Below are 23,945 nucleotides of genomic sequence, written 5' to 3' on the forward strand. Positions count from 1 at the left end.
CTTATATGGGCAAGCTCAAGAGAGTTGGATTTATGAAACACAGCAATTTCACAATCGAACATTTACACGTGCGGTAGAAGCTGCCTCAAAAATGAAGACCCTTTTAAATTTTTCAAACACATTTCAAAATTACAATTCTTGATGTACAGAATATAAAATTATAATGCAATTTAGTTCAGTAATTCTTCTTCATAGCCATGAATTACAATAATTTTAAAAAACTTTCAATGTAAGCTCTTCAGTCTTTAAATGTACCCTTTTGTTTTCGCAAAAAGCAGTTTTACATAAAATTTCAAAATGATAACCAGGCCAAAATTAAATAATGACAAGGATTTCTCTGGCTTCATTGATCTCTGCACACGGTTGTTCAACATTTGTCACAAATATTAATTACAGGCAATGAAATGCATTTGTATCAACAAGAATTAAAGTGTTAAAAGTGTTGAGGGTTTTCCAATCGTGAAGTTACCACCAATTCGCCCCAGTTTGGTTGGTTAGCGCATCATTGAGAGATCAGTATTTGAACCTACATAGTTCCCAACTGGAGTGTATCGGTTCCACTAAACAGAGTGCACACTGGCCAGTGTATTCACGGAGCCTTTGGGCTTCTCCAAACTGACTGTGGGAAGAATTCCTGACAATGCAATACATACTTTCCGATGCCCACACAGAGCCTTTTGTACATACCTCACTCCATTTCTATTTTGTGTCTTTTTCTTCACTTTTTTATAAGTATTTTGTTTTGTAATTTATTAATTGTTGAGGTGTTGGCCTTCTAACCCCAACTTGCTGAAATACATCAGCCTCGTGTCAGTAGATTTACTGGCACATAAAAGAACTCCTACGGGACTAAATTTTGGCACCCCTGTGTCTCCAAAAACCATAAAAGTAGTTAGTGGGATGTGAAAACAAATAACATTATTATTATTTAAGATGTAATGTAATTTTATTCCAGGTTCATCCAAGGATTCATTACTCGTAATGGACCTGCCACAGACATCAACAGGGACTTCATCGAACTGGCCAAGGCTCAGTACCTGATCCGTCTTTCTAAGAGCCTGCCCAAGAGCCTGTTGGACGACCAGTGGCCCGGCTGCCCTATCACCTGCAGAGAGGTTTGTTATCTCCACAGTTTTACTTCTGTTGGAATTAAGCACACACACTCTTCCTTCTTGTAACATTGAAATAACTTGTAGAACTCTCTTGCAGGCATCAAACCACTTGCACAAAATGCACAGGAGGTGGCTGGCTATGAAGTACCGCAAAGCTCTGACCCCAGAAAGAAAGAGACAGTTCGAGCTGAAGGTGCTGGCAGAGACAATATTCAAAGGTAAGCAAGGAGAAGATTGCTAAATAGTGTAAAAGTTTAAGCTGTGGATCCTAGGACATGATGATATGATGTTAAAATTACCAGCTCCAAACATAACAAAGCATGAGGTTCAGTCAAATTCTTCTACAGACGTCTGCCTCTCTAAACCAACCGCCCATTATTCAGAACAATTTTATCCAGCATGGATCTCGCCCTCTTTAAGATACCACCACTTAACCCCAAGCAATGACTAGGAATTTTACATATAAATAGCATATATATGTGAATAATACCTGCCATGAAATAATCCTTGCATCCTAATTTTAGGAAGGGCAATATTTGGAAAGGGAAAAAAAGTTTGAAAGTGTTTAGCTTTATTAAATATGAATTAATATAAAATATAACATTCTTTAGTCTGTTGAAATATGAATTAGAACACTATAACATATAAAAAAGGAAGAAGATGAAGAAACCACTTTTCTCTTTGCAAAAATCAGATTATAAATATGTCTATTCATCAACGGCTGCTAATTTCAGATGGCATCCAGCCATAAGATATATTTCTGTCAGAAATTCACACTTAATAAACAGTGAATTCATAACTTAAAAGTTATACTGAGTCGACAAGCCTGAGAAAGAATTCCTTTAAAAACGCATCTGTCTAAAAAATGGATTTTTGGTTATCATCTGGTCACCTGTACTTCCTCACAGCTGCATAGTTTGTAGTCATCAGATATTAACCCGTAACTTAGACGGTTGAGTCCCTGGGACCCACGAGTGTTTTCTTTTGTAAGTAATTTTTCACTTTTTGCCCGCACAGAGTTTACCCTCCCTGTACTCTCCTTTCCGTTTGTCCTCTACATGACCTTGGCAGGTGCAGACGCGCTGAGGTTTCCTTTTGTTTGTAATTGCAGCGTTTGGGTCTCTGCAATCCATGTGTGTAAGAAAAGTAACTAATTTGTGTGTACCCTAAACCGTTATTTTTGGAATAATATGTCACTAAGTGGTGATGTGAGAGCTTTGTTAGAAGAAGATTTAAGTGATATATGGGACGCAGAAAGTGATATTGAAATTAGTGAACATAATTAAAGTACTAGTGAAAGTAAGGAGGAGGAAGGCTTGCGTGCATGTGCTAAGTGTCAGTTTTCCCTGTGCGGGTCTTGTGGAACTGTCATTTGCTTGAAGTGTGCTGAATTATAAAGGCATAAAGCTTCCTTTGGGTAGTTAAAAAGAGTAATTTTTTTTTTTTTTAAGATTTGATCCCCTAACTGTTTGCTTAAAGTTGCTTAACTGCGGGCAGTATCCAGTATTCGGGAGATAGGTTCGAACCCCACTGTCGGCAGCCCTGAAAATGGTTTTCCGTGGTTGCCCATTTTCACACTAGGCAAATGCTGGCGCTGTACCTTAATTAAGGCCACGGCCGCTTCCTTCCCACTCCTAGACCTTTTCTGTCCCATCGTCGCCATAAGACCTATCTGTGTCGGTGCGATGTAAAGCAACTAGCAGAAAAATGTTTGCTTAAACTTTATTAGAACAGACTGATACAGAGATTTTTTCCCCATTGCAAATCTGTGCAAATGTGACAATTTTGAGAAAAACCTTATGCAGATATATAAATCCTATTCCTTATTACAGATCCATATAACTATTAATAATTTAAAGCAAAATTTGAGTATGGTTATAGCATATTAAAAATAAGTGTTTCTGGAATTGTGATTATTTTAAATAAATAGATTTGAAAAATATTGTAGAAGAGGAACTGACAATTAAATGTATATTTTCATTGAGAATGATCAGTTAAAGCTTGTGCAATTTCAGAAAATTTTCAAAACCTGATACAATATGTGGTAGAAAAACTTATTTACACTTGGGTCCCTTGGGTGTAAGCAACGTAATATTTTTTTTTCCATGCAAGCTACAGGTTAAAGGACGAGCACTGGGCATGTCTGCTGTTCGAGCAACATCGGGCTCCCTTGCCAATTTCTGCATGGTGAACTTTCCTCAGGCATGAGACCCCTTGGTGCCCCTTTAAATCATATTAAAGACTAGCTTTGACCATGAAATTCACAAGTATCAACTCTCAAACCTGGGACAGATTGTTTTGGTGCTGAACCACCTCTACTGTTTAAGCAAGAGCGTCGCATGCATGTAGGGTTTGAATGACAGAAACACTCATAATTTTTTATTTTCAGAATCAAGCCACACACAGTGGAAAGTGGTCAGCCAGTCCTCCAGTAAGGTCGACATAGGAAATAAAAAAAAAAAAAAATCCTGTTTCAAATCAAACATACTTTTGAAACCAATGATAAAATGTGGTTCATTTCCCCTATTTAAAAGCTGGTGTATTTGACGCATGATATAGACAAAGAATTTTCATTCACCAGCCACCTTTCAAACTAAGGGAATTAAATTGAAATAAGGACATTAGGGAGTCTATTGCCTCTCAGACAGTTGATATTTTAGAAAGTGTTTGTTATAGATTTATACTTTATATACCGATAGCATCATATTGAAAACAAGAGGCTACATTCACAAGAAGACTAAATTAGATAGCAGACAAGTTTTTAATACTTACACTTAAAATTGGTGTAAGTTTGAGTGAAGAGTAAAATTCTTAAAACTGTATTTTAATGTGTGTTTCATAAAAGTTGTAGGACAAACTTTTGTTTTTACAGAGTTAAAAAATTGACATTTAAATGGTATTTCTAAATCAGGAAACCTATAAAGTTAGGATTGAAAATATATAATAGAGAGCTTTTTTCATTTATAGTGATGCATAGTTTTTAAGGTTATTCATTGTAGCTGAGGATAATAGTAAGAGACTGAAATTGGTACTACTGTAAAAATGAGAGAGAATAAAATTCTACATAAATTTTAAAAGTGTTGATTAGGTAGAAGCATCATAATTTAAAATTAATGCTACTGAAACACTTATCCTGTTAGATGGAAGCTTGTCCTGCCACCCCCCCCCCATCAAGTGCAATCTATATGGACAAATGTTTCATGCTAAAATTGGCTTGTTCACTCATCAGAAGTACAAGTGCAAATGTATTGTAAGCAGGAGAAATTGCACACTCTGAAACGAGTAACAGTCAATGACTACAAAATTTAGTCGGTAGAAAAACATGCTGCACATCCGAGTAGCTATTTTAGTTTTAAAGAACTTCGACAACACACTTCTGACACCAGTTGTGGGCAAATGACAGAGTAGTAGAATAGGGGCAAAATTCATTAACACTGCTTTTCCTGATGTTACAATCTCTTCTGGAATTCTGGAGTGCATTAGTAGATTAGCCAAACGGAGTGTATGTTAGTATGGTATGGAATTACGGTATTTTGTTTTCAGGATATGACTGTGGAAAGAGAATCAGGAGACGTCGATGTAAGTTGTAGTTTATTGAGTAGCTTTTTGGCACAACACTGAAACATAGAGTATGGTCACTACCTTTCACAGTTTGCTCTGAATGCAGTATTCAAGTGGTAAGCTTCTCACTTGCACTCGCAGAATGGTCAGAGCATTGTGAATTGCACATAGAAAGTACAGTTACTAAGAATGTACTGTGGCCTTCACAGAAATTTGAATTTACACAAAAGAATTCACAATATGCATTGTTGCGTTGCAGTTTTATTCTGTACAAATATAAGCTAAAAAATCAACGACAGCACATTAAAAAATTAAAATGAGGCTGTGTTGCGGTCACGATCACAAGTTTTGATGTAGAATATGCAATGTCTGATAGGTATTGTTGAAATAAAAATGTCTATTGCAAGTAATCAACTTCATGATCCGTATCAGTGTGTAGCGTAATTGAACAAATTGACAGTAATTATTGTTCCACCTTATCGATACAATATGTTGTGTGCCTTAAGCAAGTTCATAAAGTAGTAGTAGTAGTAGTTTTGGTTTATTATAAACATTATCAGCTATAGATATCTTTGTTTACGTAAAAATATCAAAATGTGCAAAGACATAGTCTTCTCAAGATGATCTTAAAAACATGCTTTACTACTTAAATATTGATTGTCATAATGTTCATATTAAGTCTTTGTATACATTTATACGCCGTGATCAGTAAAAAACGATGGTAAAATATGTGTTTTTATTGCACTGTGTTCCTGAAAAGCCCATTAGCAAGTCTCAAAATTCATGCTGTGACGTAAAACCGTATTAGCAGCAGGGAGACCACTTCAAGACTAGCACAAATCTTGGGACACTTCAGTTTTGAGGTCACAGTTGCAAAATATTAACTTCATAATGACTATTCAATTATGGAAGGCCCCACACTTACAGCTGTCACGAACCTTTGTTTTTCTACAAAGAAATTCTACAAGTCTCATCTATTACCTTTTTCTGGGAGTGAAACACTGCATTGACTCACATTAGTGCTCGTAGTGGTAGGAAAAGGCAAACTGCTAATCTAATCGACCGGTTAATGATGATAAAAAGGAGGATTGTAATTTTCAGGAATAAATAATATACTCCCATACTTTATATTTTATTTACCTTAAATTTTTGCCCAGACGTGCCTTTTGGACAAAACCTTGCAAACGCACATAGCCTAACCATCCAAAATCCGGTTCTATTCCAGAGACTTTAAGATCTGGGGCTGTGAAAGCCATTTCTGGAATTTTTGCAACATGTACTGCTGCTAATTTGTGAACTTGCTTAAGGCACACAGCATATTGTATCGATAAGGTGGAACAATAATTACTGTCAATTTGTTAAAATATCTAGTCAGTATGGGTTTAAAAAAATGTATTCCAGACAGTCTGTTTCTTAATTCTAAAAAACTTTATCCACCTTCAGGACAGAGCCAATGTACAATAGGTCTATCAAGAGAAGTAAAACACTTTGGGAAAGAGATCAACGTCAATGTTACAGGCAAAGTTAAATCGATACTTGTAACTTGCAGAGTCATGGGTGTTTCGATGGGCGCAGAGGAGTGATTATTACCCATATCGCTGAGCTTCAAATCATTTTCCACCTCTGAGGCAGTGAATTTGCTTCGCTGAGCTCCGGTATCATAGAACTCTACTTACGATGCTAGAGACATTTCTGATAAACGTTTTGACGCTCGGTGTTGGTAATTTGGGACTTTCTGGAATTCTGATAAGCCGCTCTATCCTCTAGAACGTGTTTTCAATCGAAGCCATTTATTGGCCATATTTTGCTAAACAGTTTCTTAGCAGACAAGGTAGGGGTTCCCATACTACATAAAATTACAAAATTTCCTCAATTGTGCCAAAAGCTGAAGGACTGAAGTGCCCAGAAAGGTTTCAAATTGCATCTTGGATAGCTCTGTAAAACCAAAACAACAAATTTTGAAAATCACTTCTGGCCTAAATGCAATTCCAAAAATAATCCTAAAATCACATGTTTCCTTAAGTTTTCTTTTTTTAATTCAAATTCTAGCCAAATTCACTTAGTTACAGAATTTTTCCTGCAATGTGTTCCTTGGTTCAATACCCTTAGGCGTTTTTTGATTTTTTTTTGACAAATGTCCACACCGAATGTAGTTATAAGGGCTCAAGTGAAACTCTGGATTGACTCACATTACTGCTTGTAGTGTTTATGGACCTTGAAAAGGTGTATGATAATGTTCCTAGATCAACTATTTGGAAAAGTCTTAGAAAACTTGGTGTGCCAGAGTACCTTATTACGAAGATCCAAATGCTATATACTAATTGCAAAAGCTGGTCACTCTGAATGGCTCAATACAACCAATGGAGTACAACAGGGAAGTGCCTTATCACCTCATCTATTCATAGCAGTTATGGATACCATTTTAAAGGAACTAAAAGGAAAAGGTAATAAAGATCTTCAGGCTCTGGTGTTTGCAGACGATGTGGCAATACGGGATGAAACAGAGGAGGGAGTGCAAAATAATCTGAATGCATGGTGTAAGAAGTTTGATGATTATGTAATGAAATTGAGCCCATCAAAAACAGTAGCATTGAAAATCAGCAGACATAATACAGAATACAGCATAAAAATACGGGACCACACAGTTGAAGTAGTACACCAATTCAGTTATTTAGGAAGCATAAAGGCTAGTAACAATAGAGCTGAGATAGAAATAACAAACAGAGTGGTGGTGGTGGTGGTGATTATTGTTTTAAGAGGGAGTACAACTTGGCAACCATCCTCTATATAACACTAATCAGAGGGTAAAATAGAAGGGAACCGACACTTCGAAAAATGAATATATCGGTCGGACAAAGAAAGACAAGGGCCACGAAGGGCGTGAAAATGAAAGACTCCCTAGCCCTCGCAAACCTAATAGTGTCGGGGTCGGAAAAGAACAAGAGTTGACCAAGGGAGGTCGGATAGGATAGATGAAAGTGAGGAGCCTGGCACAAGTAAGTGGAAATAATGCCAAGACTCCGCTTAGGGCCCCGTGGTCGCCAACCCACGCTCCAAAGTTCAGAGCCCCTGGGGCTTAACAAACAGAGTAACCAAAGGCTCTAACTTTTACAGTATCGTTAGACACCTACTATGGGATGAGAAAGTCCCACAAAGATCAAAAATGACCCTGTACAAGTCATATTTCATTCCCATCCTTACATATTCTCTGGAAACCTGCACACTAACATCAAAGGATTGTAGTAGGACTCAAGCCTGTGAAATTAAATTTCTTTGAACTGCCCTCCAAAAGACACGACTTGATCACGAGAAAAATGATGAGATCCGATCTAACCTAGGTCCAAATGAATCGATGGAGGAAAAACTTAGGTCATCTACACTTAAATGGTTTGGGCATGTTAAACGAATGAATGGCATAAGGTTACCATGTGCTTATTTGGAAAAGAGAATAACAGGTAGAAGACCAAGAAGATGGATGGACCAACTGAGCGAAGACGTGGAGAGAAGAGGATGGAATTGGGAATCTGTCATGGACAACAAAATCTTTTTGAATAGGCAACTTTGGAAGATGCTTGTTTTCAAACACCCTACCCAGCTCGCTGGAAGGGCAAACCAATGATGATGATAATGATGATGATGATGATGATGGCAATGACGATAAGTGGTAGAAAAAGGCAAACTGCCAGTCTAATCCACCAGTTAATGATGACAAAGGAAAGGATTGTAATTTTTAGGAATAAATAAAGAATATATTCCCATACTTTATATTTTATTTACCTAATATTCATAGCTCATATCTCTAGGATGTTTTCAACATTGAGCTGCTTGCCTGAAGAGCTAGAACTGTGGATTTTTTATAGTATTAAACAACTTTGCTGTATTTTATTTCTACATGCTTAATAACCAAATATTTTATTGTTTTATTCTTCTAGGCTCAAAGAAGTCCTATCCCAAGAGCATTCCAGCCCCGTTCATAAACGACCGGCTGAAGGATGAACAGAAAACACTGAAGCAGTCTTTTGAACTGAATCAGCTCCAGACCAATGAGAAGCTACTGGTAAGTTACAGTTGAATACCTTATAATCACGAATACCACCTGCACTGTTTTTTTTTTTCCTGAAAATAATGCTTCCAAAATTGGGTGCGGGCAAATCGGGCATCACCGCCGGCGCAGCTTGGCAACAATGCTCTCTCCGCACTCAGTATACGCTATTTCCGCGCTTGGCGTCAATCTCACGCACGTTCTCGGAGTATCGGCGTGAATTCCACAAAGAGTTTGCAATCTTTTACTGCGAGTGAGAAGCTGAAAGTAGTTCGGGAAGCTGAAATTATTGGAAATCGTGCCGCCAGTAGGAAATACGATATTGACGAGTCGTGTATTCACAATTGGAGAAAGAAGAAAAATGGGCTGTTAACATGTAGTAGTGATCGCAGAGCTTTTCATAGCCTGAGTGTACAGTTTTGACGGTATGGAATCGTATCCCTGGAGACCTCATACAGATGAGCTTCAGGAAATGTAGCATTTCTAATGCTATGGATGGCAGATAAGACAACATTTTGTGGGGTGATGATGATGAAAGTTCCGAAGTTGGTACTGATGATGATGATGATGATGATGATGATGATGATGATGATGATGAACTTGTTGGATATCGTTCTGGAAATGTTTGTTTACTTTTATTTGTATTTTCTAATCATTTGATGTGTGTTAATAAAGATTGTAAATAATTTTGACCTCACTTTTTTTTAAATGTTGTTCTTTCAAAATAAGGGTGCGGGTCATATTTGGTGGTGGATGATATTCGAGATTATACGGTAATATATCAAATATTATAATAATATTTATAAGTCATTGACTTTGACTTTTATGTATTATGTATAAATTTTAACCACATGAAATAGTGGATTATATTGTATTGTATTGAACAGGTGGACCTATAAATATTATAATTATATATTTGAGATATATGTCAACTTCAATACGGAACCAAAATGAGAATAGTTACTTGTAACTAATTATACGGTAATATCGATCCATATCACAGGATGGGTTTTTTTTTCCTCCTTTTGTTTTGGCCAATTATGGACCACGTTAATTCAAATTCAGCTTCATCTGTTTCTGGGCTTCAATCCTCGTGCAGTACTCCAGGATAGCTTTTATTGAAGAAATAAACAGCAATTTTCTTGTGTTAAACTTCACATAACCGAGTCATCGTGATCAAATAATGGCACTTTCTTGTTTACCTTATCCATTCCGGATATTAGCTTTCGTTATGGCTAACCTTAGTTAGAGTTGAGCTGAGTAGATTATACCACTCTATCAAGTTAACCAACAAGGAACTACTTCTAATTTTTCTTGTTATGACTTCATAATTTTGCTTGTTCCATTAGAGGTAATCACTACATTTACCTGCCTATGTTCCACCATAAATAACAGTACATTGGATGGAAATTCTAACCTTTAACGACTCACTGCACAACCTAATTATTTAGGTGCTTCCCTTCTATACTCAAGGTCGTATAGTGAAATTGTAGCGCATTCGCAGGACGCTGCACAATATAAGCTAGGATGCATGCTTTATATATTGTATTGACATTATTCTCGACCCTTGAAAATGCCATACATAGTATCTACTAAAACATTAGTAGATTTGAACTCAATTGGACATTTTACATTTTTAAGGGGAGTTTGGACTGAATTTCAAACTTCTACAGTTTTTATCTGATTTTTACCAAATTTATTTGTTGCATTTAAGTACAAATAAACACACATTTTACCAAATTAGAGGCATGTAGCTGTATGGGTTAAAATGTTATTTCAATTTTTTTTATTTAAATTTTTTTTTTAACACTTACAAAGTTAGCTGCCTCTGTGGATCAGTGGTAGAGTGTCGGCCTCCAGATCCCAAGATAGCAGGCTCAAACCCGGCAGAGGTAGTCGGATTTTTGAAGGGCGGAAAAAAGTCCATTCGACACTCCATGTCGTACGATGTCGGCATGTAAAAGATCTCTGGTGACACATTTGGTGTTTACCCGACAAAATTCATTAAATCTCAGCCATAGACGTCCAAGAGAGTTTCGGTTTACTCGGTCTGCCATCTAGTGGGCCTAGAGTAAAACGGAACGTCAAAATTGACAAGCAGACAGCCAGATGGCGTCATATTGAAATGTCTGCACACAGTAGCTGAGGCCATGCGATTCTTCTTCTTCTTATTATTATTATTACTTAAAAAGTTGTCTCATAAAAAAGTCCCTTGTGTAACAGTATTCATTTTATCAAACTGAAATTTTGTTGACATTTACCTAATGTACGTAGAAATAGTACTGGGTTTAAGTATGATATGAATACTATTCTGTCCAGAAATGTTTAAATTTTCTTTCTAAATTTTTCTTAAATAATTCAATATTAATCCAACACTGAACATCATATTAAAAATTAATGTATTTTAAAACCCGTTATAAATTTAAATACATGTACGTTTCAGAACAATCTCACCAAGTTATAATGAATGACACAAGGTCATAACATATTGTGCTGCTTCAGGGCGTGTCTTAGGCCTTTAAATACACAACACTGTCCTTTTAAATGGTCGCTAAGGACTTTATAAAAATAGCAGACTGACTTGATACCATTATCTGGTAGAGGAAGGAGTGGGCTACATTTTTATGAATAAAACGAATGTCTTTTGGCCCCAAAATAAAATATTTGTCATAACTCCCCTTAAAAGTTTTTTAATCACTTATCTGTTGGTTTTATCAATGGTATTGGCTGAAGAAGTCCTACAGTAGGGAGAAAACATGTATCATAAAAGAGTAACTTTTTTTCCCTCAACATTGTGCCCACTAAGGAGTACAATTGATCTTATTTAGCAGATGAATTTGCCTTCTTCTCTTCCCAGAATCAATTCATCCTCTTGCTGTGTTTGTTCTTCTGTAATTTAAAATTGTTAATGATAATCTGGCTGCTGTCATTTCTTGATGGAAACAGTACGTTTGCATCCATCTTTTGGCACAGGCCAAATAGGAGAAGTCCTCTGTTGTAATTACTGCATTCATGGGGTGAAAGTTCCTTACGGGGATCACTGTAAGTATCTAGGTGTTAATATAAGGAAAGAACATAATTGGGGTAATCACATAAATGGGATTGTAAATAAAGGGTACAGATCCTCTGCACATGGTTATGAGGATGTTCAGGGGTTGTAGTAAAGATGTAAAGGAGAGGGCATATAAATCTCTGGTAAGACCCCAACTAGAGTATGGTTCCAGTGTATGGGACCCTCACCAGGATTACTTGATTGAAGAACTGGAAAAAAGTCCAAAGGAAAGCAGCTCGATTTGTTTGGGGTGATTTCCGACAAAAGAGTAGCATTACAAAAATGTTGCAAAGTTTGGGCTGGGAAGACTTGGGAGAAAGAAGACGAGCTGCTCCTCTAAGTGGTATGTTCCGAGCTGTCAGGGGAGAGATGGCGTGGAATGACATTAGTAGATGAATAAGTTTGAGTGGTGACTTCAAAAGTAGGAAAGATCACAAAATGAAGATAAAGTTGGAATTCAAGAGGATAAATTGGGGCAAAGATTCGTTTATAGGAATGGGAGTTAGGGATTGGAACAACTTGCCAAGGGAGATGTTCAGTAGATATCCAATTTCTTTGAAATAATTTAAGAAAAGGCTAGGAAAACAACAGATAGGGAATCTGCCACCTGGGCGACTGTCCTAAATGCAGATCAGTATCGATTGACTGACTGACAGACAATATGGAAGCTGCTGGAGTATAGGTGATGCTGAGTAATGACATTTAGAGCATAACCAGTGCATCTGAGTATTGCTCATAGGGTCAGTCGTGCTGCAGTGGCACTGTGAGGAAAGCAGTGGCAAACTACCTCACTCATCATCTTGCCTAGTACGCCTCATTTGGGCTCTGCCATTGATTTTTGCGGTTTCCCTATAACTGCAAAGCCTTTGGTGGTGCTGCTTGAGGATCCAACCAGCCTCTGAGCTGATGACCTAACAAACAATAATGATAATAATAATGTTGATAATAAGTTAAGGATTTTAAGCAAGTGAGTGGTATTGAATAAGTTGGAACCAAAATCATTTCCTTTTGAGGTTACTGTATGTCATTTGTGTCAATACGGAACAACAAATATGAGATCTATAAACTATAGCTGAAAATGTTCTACGTACAAGAAGTAAATGTTTTCACATTGGAAAGCAAAGCCGCAAGCTATTCATTGTTAAATACTACCTGATCTACAAAAATTTTCAACTAAATTTGTAGTTTTTTATATTTTTTATACATCGAGTTGAGCCTCTATGGTCTGGGTGTTAACAACCAACTTCATTTTAGTGTCTAGGTCTTGTTTTTGTTCCGGCTTCGACTTCCTGCCAGTATCTTCTGAGCCCAGCGACGAGTGCCTGTTTATGCTCTTCATACGAAGATCCCCGTCTTCTGGAAGTTGGTGCCATTTTGAAACCTTGATAGTTGTTCACCAACCTTCTGAATGCATTCCTGTCAGGAATTTCTTGGTCTGATATGTCTCAGATCTTTTTTGCATTCCTGAAACCATCTCGGCCTTGTTGCCTGAGATTGAATAAAATTCCATATTCTTTTTGTTAGTCAATCACCAGTCATCCTCGAGAGATGACCGTAAAATAATAGCCGTCTCTTCTTAATTGACGCTGTGAGGGGTTCTGTCTTGCTGTATAAATCCTCATTTCATCTCATTCACCATTGTCCATCAACCCATCTATTACGTAGGATTTTTCTTAGTATACTAGGCTCTCTTTTTTCCAGGCGGTCAGCTTGATCTTTACTACTTAAGGTCAAAGTTTCAGACGCATATAATCCCTCAGGTTTTACAACTGTGTTATAGTGTCAGAATTTGGCCCCTGTACTCATAGATTTTTTACTATAGATATTCTTTGTCATTTGGTATGCCTGGTCTAACTCCCTGATCCTGACATTGATTGCTTCCTCTTCTAATCAATTCTCTTGGATGACTTCACCAAGATATCTAAAATTCTTGACTCAACCGATTTTTCCAAGATTAGTGATGATCCATTCAGGTCCATCACAGATGTTTGTCATATATTTTGTCTTTGGATTAGAAATCTGGAGTCCTACCTTTTCAGCAACTTCCGACAGCCTATTGTTGACTGCTGAATCTATGTTGTTAGCAAAAATGGCCAGATCATTCGCAAAGGCCAGGTAGTCAACGTGCACCCATTTGTGCTTAGGACCAAGACTGAACTGATCTTACTTTGTTTCTTCTTGGTCTAACAACTTCCTCCACTCTCGAATGACTTTTTCCAAAACACAGTTGAAGAGGAGTAGGGATAGTCCATCTCCCTGTCTGACATCCGTTCTGATTTTTGAAATATTCAGGACCCTGCCAGTAACAAGTAGAAAATGTATTTATAATTTCCTCTCAAACAGTAAATATATATGTACTAGCTGTAGCTGTAGTACTTGTCGCTGACGGGACATTCATATAGCATGTCCAAAGTTATGTTACTGTTGATGAGTTTTATTAGCTTTCGATACTGTAGGCCTTCACATTTAGTTTTCTTCCGACTCTTTGATATTACGGCATCTAATGTATAGGGAATCCTTCCATCTTTCACGTCTCTGTCTGGTCTTTTTCTTCAAGCGTCGTTCCTTTACGATTTTTTCTCACTTTCTATAATCATTTTCACCATTTTCCTTGTCGATACAGACAGATGACCACGCAGTTTTACATAGGTAAATAAAAATAAAATTTTAGGCGCCTTTCCCTAAACTACCCTTTCACTCACCATGATTAAAATTATTTATAGCTTAGATCAGGGCCTCTCAGGGTGCATGCCACAAGGTGCAGGAGAAGACTTCACTAGGTTGACCAGAGTGCAAACTCCCACTCCTCTCTCACCCGTTCAGCCTGTCTCTGCCTTCTTCACCTTCCCCACTGATTTTCCCCTCACTGGGAAATGTTTGTGTGGCGAGCGGAGACACTCAGTTGTATAGGACAATGTTACTGGTGTTAAAAACTCTTCTTTCAATATGGTTTGAGCAGACAATTTATCTTCTCTAGCACTTCTTTTCCTTTTTCTTTGCAATTATACCAGTAATATCTGGAACAAGGGATCGGCTGAGAGCAATTCTGAGAGAGTTCTTTAAATTACGATCAGAAATACTTGCTCGCAACGTAGTTTTCGTACAACTCAAAACAGAAAAAAAGAAGAAAACTTTGATATATGGATGTGGAACCAAACATAGAAATAAACTTAGCTGATTCTCGATTCAGTTTAGGAAAAACTTCCTTTGACAAATTTTTGTAGAATTCGAGCAAAGCCTTTGTATTGAAAAATAGATCTCTTAGATGATCACGTAATTATTGCCCCACAGATTAAGCATTTGGCTTTATCGTCATGACTGAGAAAAAAATACGAAAGTTCCCAGTTCGATTGAAATAGACTTTTGGAAGTGTTTACTTCCTTTGAAACAGGTTGCTCCATGATTTTGTTGTCTTGCGCTTATCTATTTCACTGATAAACAAGCCGTCTACCACCGAACGCTTCGTCGCTGAAATTTTGGGAGTTTGAGAGGCCCTGGTTCAGACTGTAGTGCTTCATTCCCCGACTTCAGATACAAATTTTCATTAAATTATCTTCAGCCATTTTATTGTGATGCATGTATATACATAGATGACGATAAATTAGAAAGTTCATTCCTTGTTTCTGTGGACATGACCGGTACAGAAATACCATTCTTTTTTTTAATTTTGAGCAATTTGCAGACAAAACACTCTTATTTTTATATATATAAAAATATATATCACAGATATTTGGTGCATAGTTGTATTATTTTATCGTCTTTTTTCCAGTACTCTACATCAGTCACCAAGTTCGACCGGCACGGCTACAAGCCTCGTGAACGAGCTCTGCTGCTGACCACTAGGTCCATCTACATCCTGGAAGGTAAAACCTTCAAGCTGAAGCACAACCTGCCTCTGGACACGATACAGGAGATCGTCGTCACCACAGAGTCAGACAATCTGCTAGTGTTGAGGATACCTCCAGACCTCAAGAAGGACAAGGTATGTCATTATTTGATAAATCAATCTTGCCCTGATTTACCCCATAAGGAATCCACTTTATGAGATATGTGAGAGAGTCTCAGGACACCAGCTAAAAGTCTGGCATTTCTTAATCCTACTCTGGTTTGGTTCCTGTGTGTTACTTATCCTATCCAACTTCCATCGGTAAATTTTTATTGTTCTCTTACCCATTCAGGCCTTGAGTGCTTAATGACTTGGTACATCAATTTAATCCCTTAGCATGGTACTGTATTTACTTGGGTAAGTCTTGCCATAATGTAATTTATGCACTTTGCTTTTTTTTTAACTTCAGAGTGCTGAAAAATTGTTTTTCTTTGCGTATTTGTTGCACCCATTTTCTCGAGCACTTAACGTGCAGTTCCGTGAGTGTTACAAAATGTAGGTGTCAATTATCAGCCTTTCTGTTGTGAAATCTGGTATTTTCAGATTGCAGTGTGCAAGTCAGTGCTCCCCTGACACAACTCGCCTTGCAGTCTATTACGAACATACATTCTATGTGTTCTGTGGTCATGTAATTATTTGTTATTCGGCTAAATTCACAATGAAAAGTATGCGAGTAATACTGAATTTTATAAATTTATGGGACAGATTCGGCTTATCTATGTCCAGAATCAGTCTTTTGACAATCACCAGTTTACGGGGATTTTTTTTTTACTAGCTGCTTTACGTCGCACCGACACAGATAGGTCTTATGGCGATGATGGAATAGGAAAGGGCTAGGAGTGGGAAGGAAGCAGCCATGGTCTTAATTAAGGTACAGCCCCAGCATTTGCCTGGTGTGAAAATGGGAAACCACGGAAAACCATCTTCAGGGCTCGAACCCACTATCTTCCGAATACCGGATACTGATGATATAGATGTTGATTCCCATAGGGAACCTGAAATATTTGTCCCGAATTAGTAAATTTATAATACCAATGTAGTTGGTTCGTTATTGGACATTATAAATTTTCCAACTAACTCATTCCTGGTTGCCAGTGTTTCGCCCCAGGGTGCTAAGTATTCATCAGTTGGTAAATAGCACACTTGCCAAGACGTGTGGCTAGTGTATACCACGGAGGCCACTGCGTAGGCTACTTGGAGCCACCGGCAGTGCCAATGCACTATGCAAGTAATACTGAATTTTATGAATTTCTGGGGCAGATTCGGTTTATCAAAGTCCAGAATCAGTCTTTTGGCAATCGCCACTTTACGAGGATCTTCATTTTTTTAAAGTTGCTTTACGTCGCACCAGCAGTGGCTCCAAGCTATTATTAGTTCGCAAAGGGGAAAAATATTCCAGTAACCATATGCTACTTCAGACCCCTGTATTCAATACCGGTATGTCAGATGTCATTTTATGCTGTCGACCATTCAGAAGAAAACTGATAGATAATTTTACACCAAATAACACTCAAATTGTGTAGATAATTTTACACCAAATAACACTCAAATTGTGTTTTTCCTAATGGTAAATAACAATAATCATATGGCCTCAGCTACCGTGTGCAGACATTTCGATTTGACGCCATCTGGCTGTCTGCTCGTCGATTTCGACGTTCCGCTTTACTCTAGGTCCGTTAGATGGCAGACAGAGTAAACCGGATCTCTCTTGGGCGTCTATGGCTGAGATTTAATTAATTTTGTCGGGTAAATACGAAATGTATCACCAGAGATCTTTTACATGCCGACATCGTACGACATGGAGTGTCGAATGGACTTTTTTCCGCCCTTCAAAAATCCGACTACCTCCTAATGGTTACTACTTCCTAATGGTTATGTACATACTTTATTTATCTTCCTTTCTCAGTAAATAAATTTGTATGTTGAAGTTACACAAATAATAATTTATACAGCCAAATTTCTAGCCTGTATTTTTTTTGTCAAAAATACTTAAACAGAGGAGGTGGACAGCTAAAATAAATGTTTTTATTTTCTTTTGTGTATGCAGTAAACTTTACTAAATGAGATTTTTCTTTTGCAGGGTGACCTAATCCTGGCAGTTGACCACCTCATTGAAGCTGTAACAATGATAGCTGACACCACCAAGAAACCACGCATCATCAAAGTCATGGAAGCTAACTCGTAAGTTGTGTATTCTATACCTTTATAACCACTGAATATTCCTGTTAAAGTGTTCTATTCTGTTGGATTTGGATGCAAGCCAAGGGTTATAGCATTTGAAATTACCGCTGCCAGGTCCATAAGCAAACTCCCTCGCCAAGTTTTCCATGGGTACATGACTATATGTTAGGATGTGAAGAAACTAGAAAAACTGAACCAGAGTACTGCTTTGTTCGAATCTGTAAACGTCAATTGTAGTCTATTCATATCACCAATTCCCTAACAAGTGGGAGCTCTTAACAAAAACAGTGGTTGTGTACGACTGACAGAAAAAACAAATGAAAACAGTGACCCACAATATCAAAGTCTGCTTGAATGTGACTCATCCTATAAAAATACTGAACACAACAAATTCGATAAACCTCTGTGTCCCGAATTACAGAGTGATCTATAATTTGAAACTGAAACGCCATCCGTTTTGGACTTTCTAGAAACAAAATAACTCATTGATTCAAAGTTTGATATATTTACTTCTTCTGTCGTGTGTGCTGAAACAAGGTCTTGAAACTCGTAAAAAGCTGAAGGGAAATTGCCTGCAGTCCGGCGTGTACTACCCGCTGATTACTGCTGTTCTACTTGTGTCGTGCTTTATGTATACACCTCTGGAATTTTTTTTTTACATTGCACTAACACATCAACTGTTTTCGGTGATGGGAGGATGGGAAAAGGTTAGGATTGGGAAGGCTGTGGCCATGACCTTAAATAAGGTACAGTTCCAGGATTTGCCTGGTGGGAAAATAGGAAACCACAGAAAACAATCTTCAGGGCTGTCATCGGTGGGATTCAAACCCTCCATTTTCCTAATGCAGGTTCACAGGTACCTGACCTTAACCACACAGCCAATTCTCTCGGTAATAATAAAAAACTTTAGATATGTTTTTCAAAATCTTCTTCGCACTTACAGAAATTGTACGTTAAACAAAATCACTAATAAAAAAAGAAGTTTCCTCTTTTTACATTACCCTTTTGTTGGAAATCACTCGGAACAAATTGTACTGCTTTTCTTAGGATCTTTTCTTGTTCTCATATCAGGTAACCTTGGTGAGTGTTCCATACACTGGAACCATACTTTAATTGGGTTCTTACCAGACTCCCTCATTTACATCATTACTACAAGCTTCACTTAAGAACCTCGTTAATGTGATTACCGCATTGATGATGAGTAATCTATCTCCCTGGTTGTATGAAAGATGAAGCCTTAATCTTCCCAGGATAAGTAAATCATTAATCAGTCAATGTTTGTGTGTTTTAGGATTTCGCACTACTTGGTTGGAGGCAAGCAAGGTCAAATCGAGATTACGACAGGAACTGAACCAACCATTGCCAAAGCAAAGAGTGGACACTTACTGGTGGTACGTATAATTCTATCAGAAGTATAAGTCTTACGAATGTTGATTTAAACACAAAGTTCTTGACACTCGAGCTGCTTTATTCTCCAATTTTGCTTATGAATGTTATTTACAGAAAGATGAGAGTTTAGATTAGAACACATTGTCAGGTCAATGTGAAAATAGGAAGCAACAAAAAGGTGATGCTCCAAACTTTCTATACAAACGGCACTTGGAAAGTTTTACAATACGCAAAAATGGTTGGCTGGACACCCCTGTTATGAGGAGGGGTGAAAACCAGTCTAGAAGACAGCAAGGCGCGACCTTCACACCAGTTGTTACCACGCAGTAGGATTGAAAGCAAGTTAGGATGTTAGTATGGTTTAAAGGTGAATATCGCGCAATTATCAGCTACAATTTTGCTCGTGGATTAACTGTTGACCAGTGTCTGGAGGAAATGACTCCTGTGCTGGGGAAAGACTGTCCACATCGGACAACAATTTTCCGCCGGTACAAAGAATTCCAGAGGGGAGATTTTGGGATTGAAGACGATCCTCGTTCTGGGCGACCGTCTGAATCAGTGACTGAGGAAAACATTGAAGCTGTGAGGAAAATGTTGCAGCAAGAGAGGCGGTTGATATATCGGCAGGTAGAAGAGACCCTCCACATCCCTGCACCAGCTATTCAGCAAGTCGACCACTTTTTGTATCTAGGAAATATCCTCGCAACAGGATGTAGATAGGAGAATATTGGTGCTGCCCACTCAGCAGTTGGACGTTTATCCCATCGTCTCTTAACGAATAAGGACCTTAAAATGCATACCAAGATCATGGTTTACCATGCTGTTATATCAACACTGCTTTATGGTTGTGAAACTTGGACCATCATCAGGATATCAAAAAGCTGGAACGTTTCCATCTGCAAGAAACTTAGATCCATTTTGAACATTAAATGGGAGGACCGTGTCACTAACCTTGCAGTTCTTGAGAAAGCGCATGATATAAGCATTGAGGGTAGCATTATTGGCCAACGTCTCAGATGGATAGGGCACGTCTGTCGCATGAGTGAAACCAGGCTTCCTCGTCAACTCCTTTACGGTGAACTCTGCTCTGGCACAACACTTCATGCAGACTTGAGGCGTTTTGAGGATCAGCTAAAGCTTAATATGAAAAGAGCTGGAATTAACACTTAATCCTGGGATATGCTTGCTGAGAATCGTACACTTCGGCACCACATGGTTTCTACATTGGTTACAGAGTTTGAAGAGGAATGATGATGGCTTGCACAAGATAAAACACAAGCACGGAAGCTCTGTCAAGCTCAGCCCCGCTCTCCCCCAGCCATTCCATGTGATCTGTGTGGATGTATGTTTCATGCCAAGATTGAGTTACTAACTCGCATGAAATATATTCACAAAGATTCTTCATCATCATCATCATCATCATCATCATCATCATCATCAATGTCCCACTCCAATCGCCAGGGTGTGGTTAACAAGCCTCCTCCACTCCTTTCTGTCATTCCACTTTTCCTGCTCCATTACTTCCGCCACATCCAATCCATCTTCTCTAATGTCCTTCCAAACCCAATCCATCCACCTTCTTCTCGGTCTTCCAACTGGTCTCTTTCCCTTAACTTCTATTTCCAGTTCCCTTCTTGCTACCCGTTCCTTTCCCATTCTTTTTTACATGTCCGAACCATCTCAGTCTTGCTTTCTGTATCTTCTGTACTTACGGTTCTATATTTAGTTCTTCTCTGATTTTAATATTTTGAATTCTATCCCTTCTTGTCTTTTTAACCGATGTTCTTAAAATTTTAATTTCTACTGCTTGGATCTTACTGTCCTGTCTCTTATTAATTACCAGCGTTTCTAGTCCGTATGTTACAACTGGTATGAAATACTGTTTATATAACGTTAATTTCGTTCTCTTGGGTACTTTGTCATCCCGTAAAAGCTCTCTGACTTGATGATAAAATGTTGTACCTTTACTTAGTCTGTTATTAATTTCAGGGTTCATTTCATTGCTTCCATTAATAATGCTATCCAGATATGTAAACTGTTCTACAGTCTCTAACCGTTCTCCGTCTATGTTCACTTGGCTTCTCTTTTTCTCTTTTCCACAGTGCATGACTACAGTTTTCTTTTTACTAATTACCATTCCGAACTCCTTCAGATTTTCATTCCAAACGTTCAGTCTCCTTTGTACTTCCTTTTCTCTCTTTCCCCAAATCACCACATCATCTGCAAATGCCATCACTACTGATACTCTGTTTTACACGTTTTATAATTTCATCCATCAGTATAATAAACAATAATGGCGATAGTGCACTTCCTTGCTTGAGACTTTTTTTTTTGGTATAAAATGTTTGAGTCACCACTCCCCACGTGTACACTGTTTTTACTTTCATGATACAACATTTTTATCTTGTTAATTAATGATTTTGGTACATTCCTTTTCTGTAGGCATTCCCATACATGTTTTCTCTTAACTGTATCATAAGCTTTTTCCAAATCCAAAAATACGAATATGATTCCTTGGTCTTTCCAGACTATTTTCCATTATTGTTTGCACTGTCTGTTGTTGATCTAAAGCCATATTGTTCTTCCTCTGTGTTTCTATTATATCCCTCAGCCTTTTGTCTGTGACTTTCTCCATTAATTTTTAGCCGATGTGATAATAGGGTTATACCTCTATAATTTTCACATGTCTTCCTATTTCCTTTTTTGAACAATGGTACAATGCTTCCTTGTTGCCAATCTTCAGGTATCCTTTCATCCTTCCATATGGCATTGAGGGCTCTGTATAGCCACTGTAGTCCAATGCTTCCTGCTGCCTTAATCATATCAGCATTGAATTTATCTTTTCCACTTGCTTTACCTTTGGTCATTGCTTTCACTGCCCTTTCCAGTTCCAACCATTTTATCGGGTTCTCTTTTTTTTCTCCGTCTATTATTTTCATTTTCTTATCTCCTTCATCCTCCGAGCAGTCATCCTCCTTATAAAGTTTTTCAAAATACTTTTCCATCACCTTCTGAAGACCCTTTTCGTCATGTACTATCGATCCATCTTCTCTCTCTAATGCCTTGGTTTTTTTCTTGATTTTTGCTTTTTGATTCGATTACTCTGTATAATAGTTTCTGATTTCCTCGACTATCTTGCTCAATTTTGTTGGTGAACTCTCCCCAACATTTCTCCTTTTCTTCCTTGAAACTCCTCTTTACTTGTAGTTTCAATTGTATTTCACATGAAACCTTTCTATCTTATTCTCATCCCTCTGATACATTTTTTGGTTTTCCTTATCCATTTCTTCCTTCACCTTGTTCCTTTCTTTTTTATTTTGTCTGTCCACTACCATGTCTCCTTTCCCTTAACCTTTGCTTTTGTTTTTCCTCATACCTCAATTGCTGCTTCCACAAATGTCTGTCTTAAATTGTCCCACTCTTCTTCACTTCGTATTTCCGTGTTAGGCAGCTTTCTTTGTATACAATCTTGGAATGCCACAAAGCATTGCCAGTGTGAATGTAAACTGCTGAAGAATATGTTTACTCAGATGCGAGTTGATGCCGATGGCGACTTATATCGACCTAACGGGGTCCATTTTTGTCCTTACAGTGTGCGTTAATCCTTTGTTCCTACAATGAAATGCAGGCCAAAGAGAGGGTGAAAAGAAACTGAAATATATTTCTGTCCATCGGTTAATCAAGGTTGTGGATATCCTGTGCATTTGTCTAACATTATCTTGAAGAAGTGGGTTTAAATTGCTATCTATGGGTAGCAAGCCTACCTCTTATCCAAAGGCCCTGGTTTTGATCCCTGGCCAGGTGGAACATTTTTACATGGATCTGAGGGCTAGTGCCGAGGTCCACTCGGCCTATGTGAAAACAATTCGGGAGCGATGTGATGGCGAGGCAGGGGCTGTGGTCAAGAAAGCCAAAAATAACTAAAGAGGATCCATCATCTTATAATCTAACAGGCCTTTGAGTTGAGCAGCGGTCCCTAGGTAGGCCAAGGCCCGTGGGGTTTGGTCTTTGAGTTTTAACTCCTTCACTGTCTGCCCGAGTACATGCTCGGGCTCCCCATTACCGCCACACAATATCAGCGCAAATACATACCCGGGCTTGTGTAGCTTTGCCTTAAGTGCTTCGACTGTAGCCGAAAATGAATGAAGACCGCATCTGTTGCACATCGTTGGAATCATAATGCTGTTCTCTTTACAACAGTGCTGCTCTGTGTATTTATCCTCCTTGCATGGCCAAACTAGAGATAAAAGAATGATGCTAGCTGCAGTTTGTTTACACTATTGCTTCCTCATCGCGCAGTGTTTGGTATTGATGATATTGAAAGAGAATCTAGTGATGATGAAAGAGTGATATTCTCAGTATTGTTTTACAGGCAACAGGGAATGGTGATGGGACTTAACACTACTGTAAATTCCCCAAAATTTTAGATTCTCTTCCTGTTTGTTTAAGTCATCAGTCCATAGACTGGTTCGATGCAGCTTTCCATGCCACCCTATCCTGTGCTAACCTTTTCATTTCTACATAACTACTCTACATCCTACATCTTCTCTTATCTGCTTGTCAAATTCATACCTTGGTCTACCCCTACTGTTCTTACCGCCCACCCTTCCCTCAAAAACCAACTGTGCAAGTCCTGGGTGTCTTAAGATGAGCTCTATCATTCTATCTCTTCTTCTCCTCGAATTTAGCCAAATCAATCTCCTCTCACCAATTGGATTCAGT

General features: G+C 38.1%; 1 protein-coding gene across 4 annotated transcripts in view; it reads left to right on the top strand.

Annotated features, from left to right (window-relative positions):
• The window catches only part of Myo61F (Myosin 61F), a 366,041-nt gene that overhangs the window by 338,895 nt on the left and 3,201 nt on the right, over positions 1-23,945 (top strand). For all 4 annotated transcript variants that reach the window (XM_067154699.2, XM_067154697.2, XM_067154696.2 and 1 more), the window contains exons 14-19: positions 956-1,115; positions 1,210-1,330; positions 8,606-8,730; positions 15,537-15,749; positions 17,734-17,834; positions 19,126-19,225. In XM_067154699.2, coding sequence (XP_067010800.1) covers positions 956-1,115; positions 1,210-1,330; positions 8,606-8,730; positions 15,537-15,749; positions 17,734-17,834; positions 19,126-19,225 — 820 coding nt within the window. The remainder of the gene's footprint in view (positions 1-955; positions 1,116-1,209; positions 1,331-8,605; positions 8,731-15,536; positions 15,750-17,733; positions 17,835-19,125; positions 19,226-23,945) is intronic.

Source organism: Anabrus simplex, chromosome 10 (genome assembly GCF_040414725.1).
Source record: "Anabrus simplex isolate iqAnaSimp1 chromosome 10, ASM4041472v1, whole genome shotgun sequence".
NCBI classification, from domain to species: domain Eukaryota; kingdom Metazoa; phylum Arthropoda; class Insecta; order Orthoptera; family Tettigoniidae; genus Anabrus; species Anabrus simplex.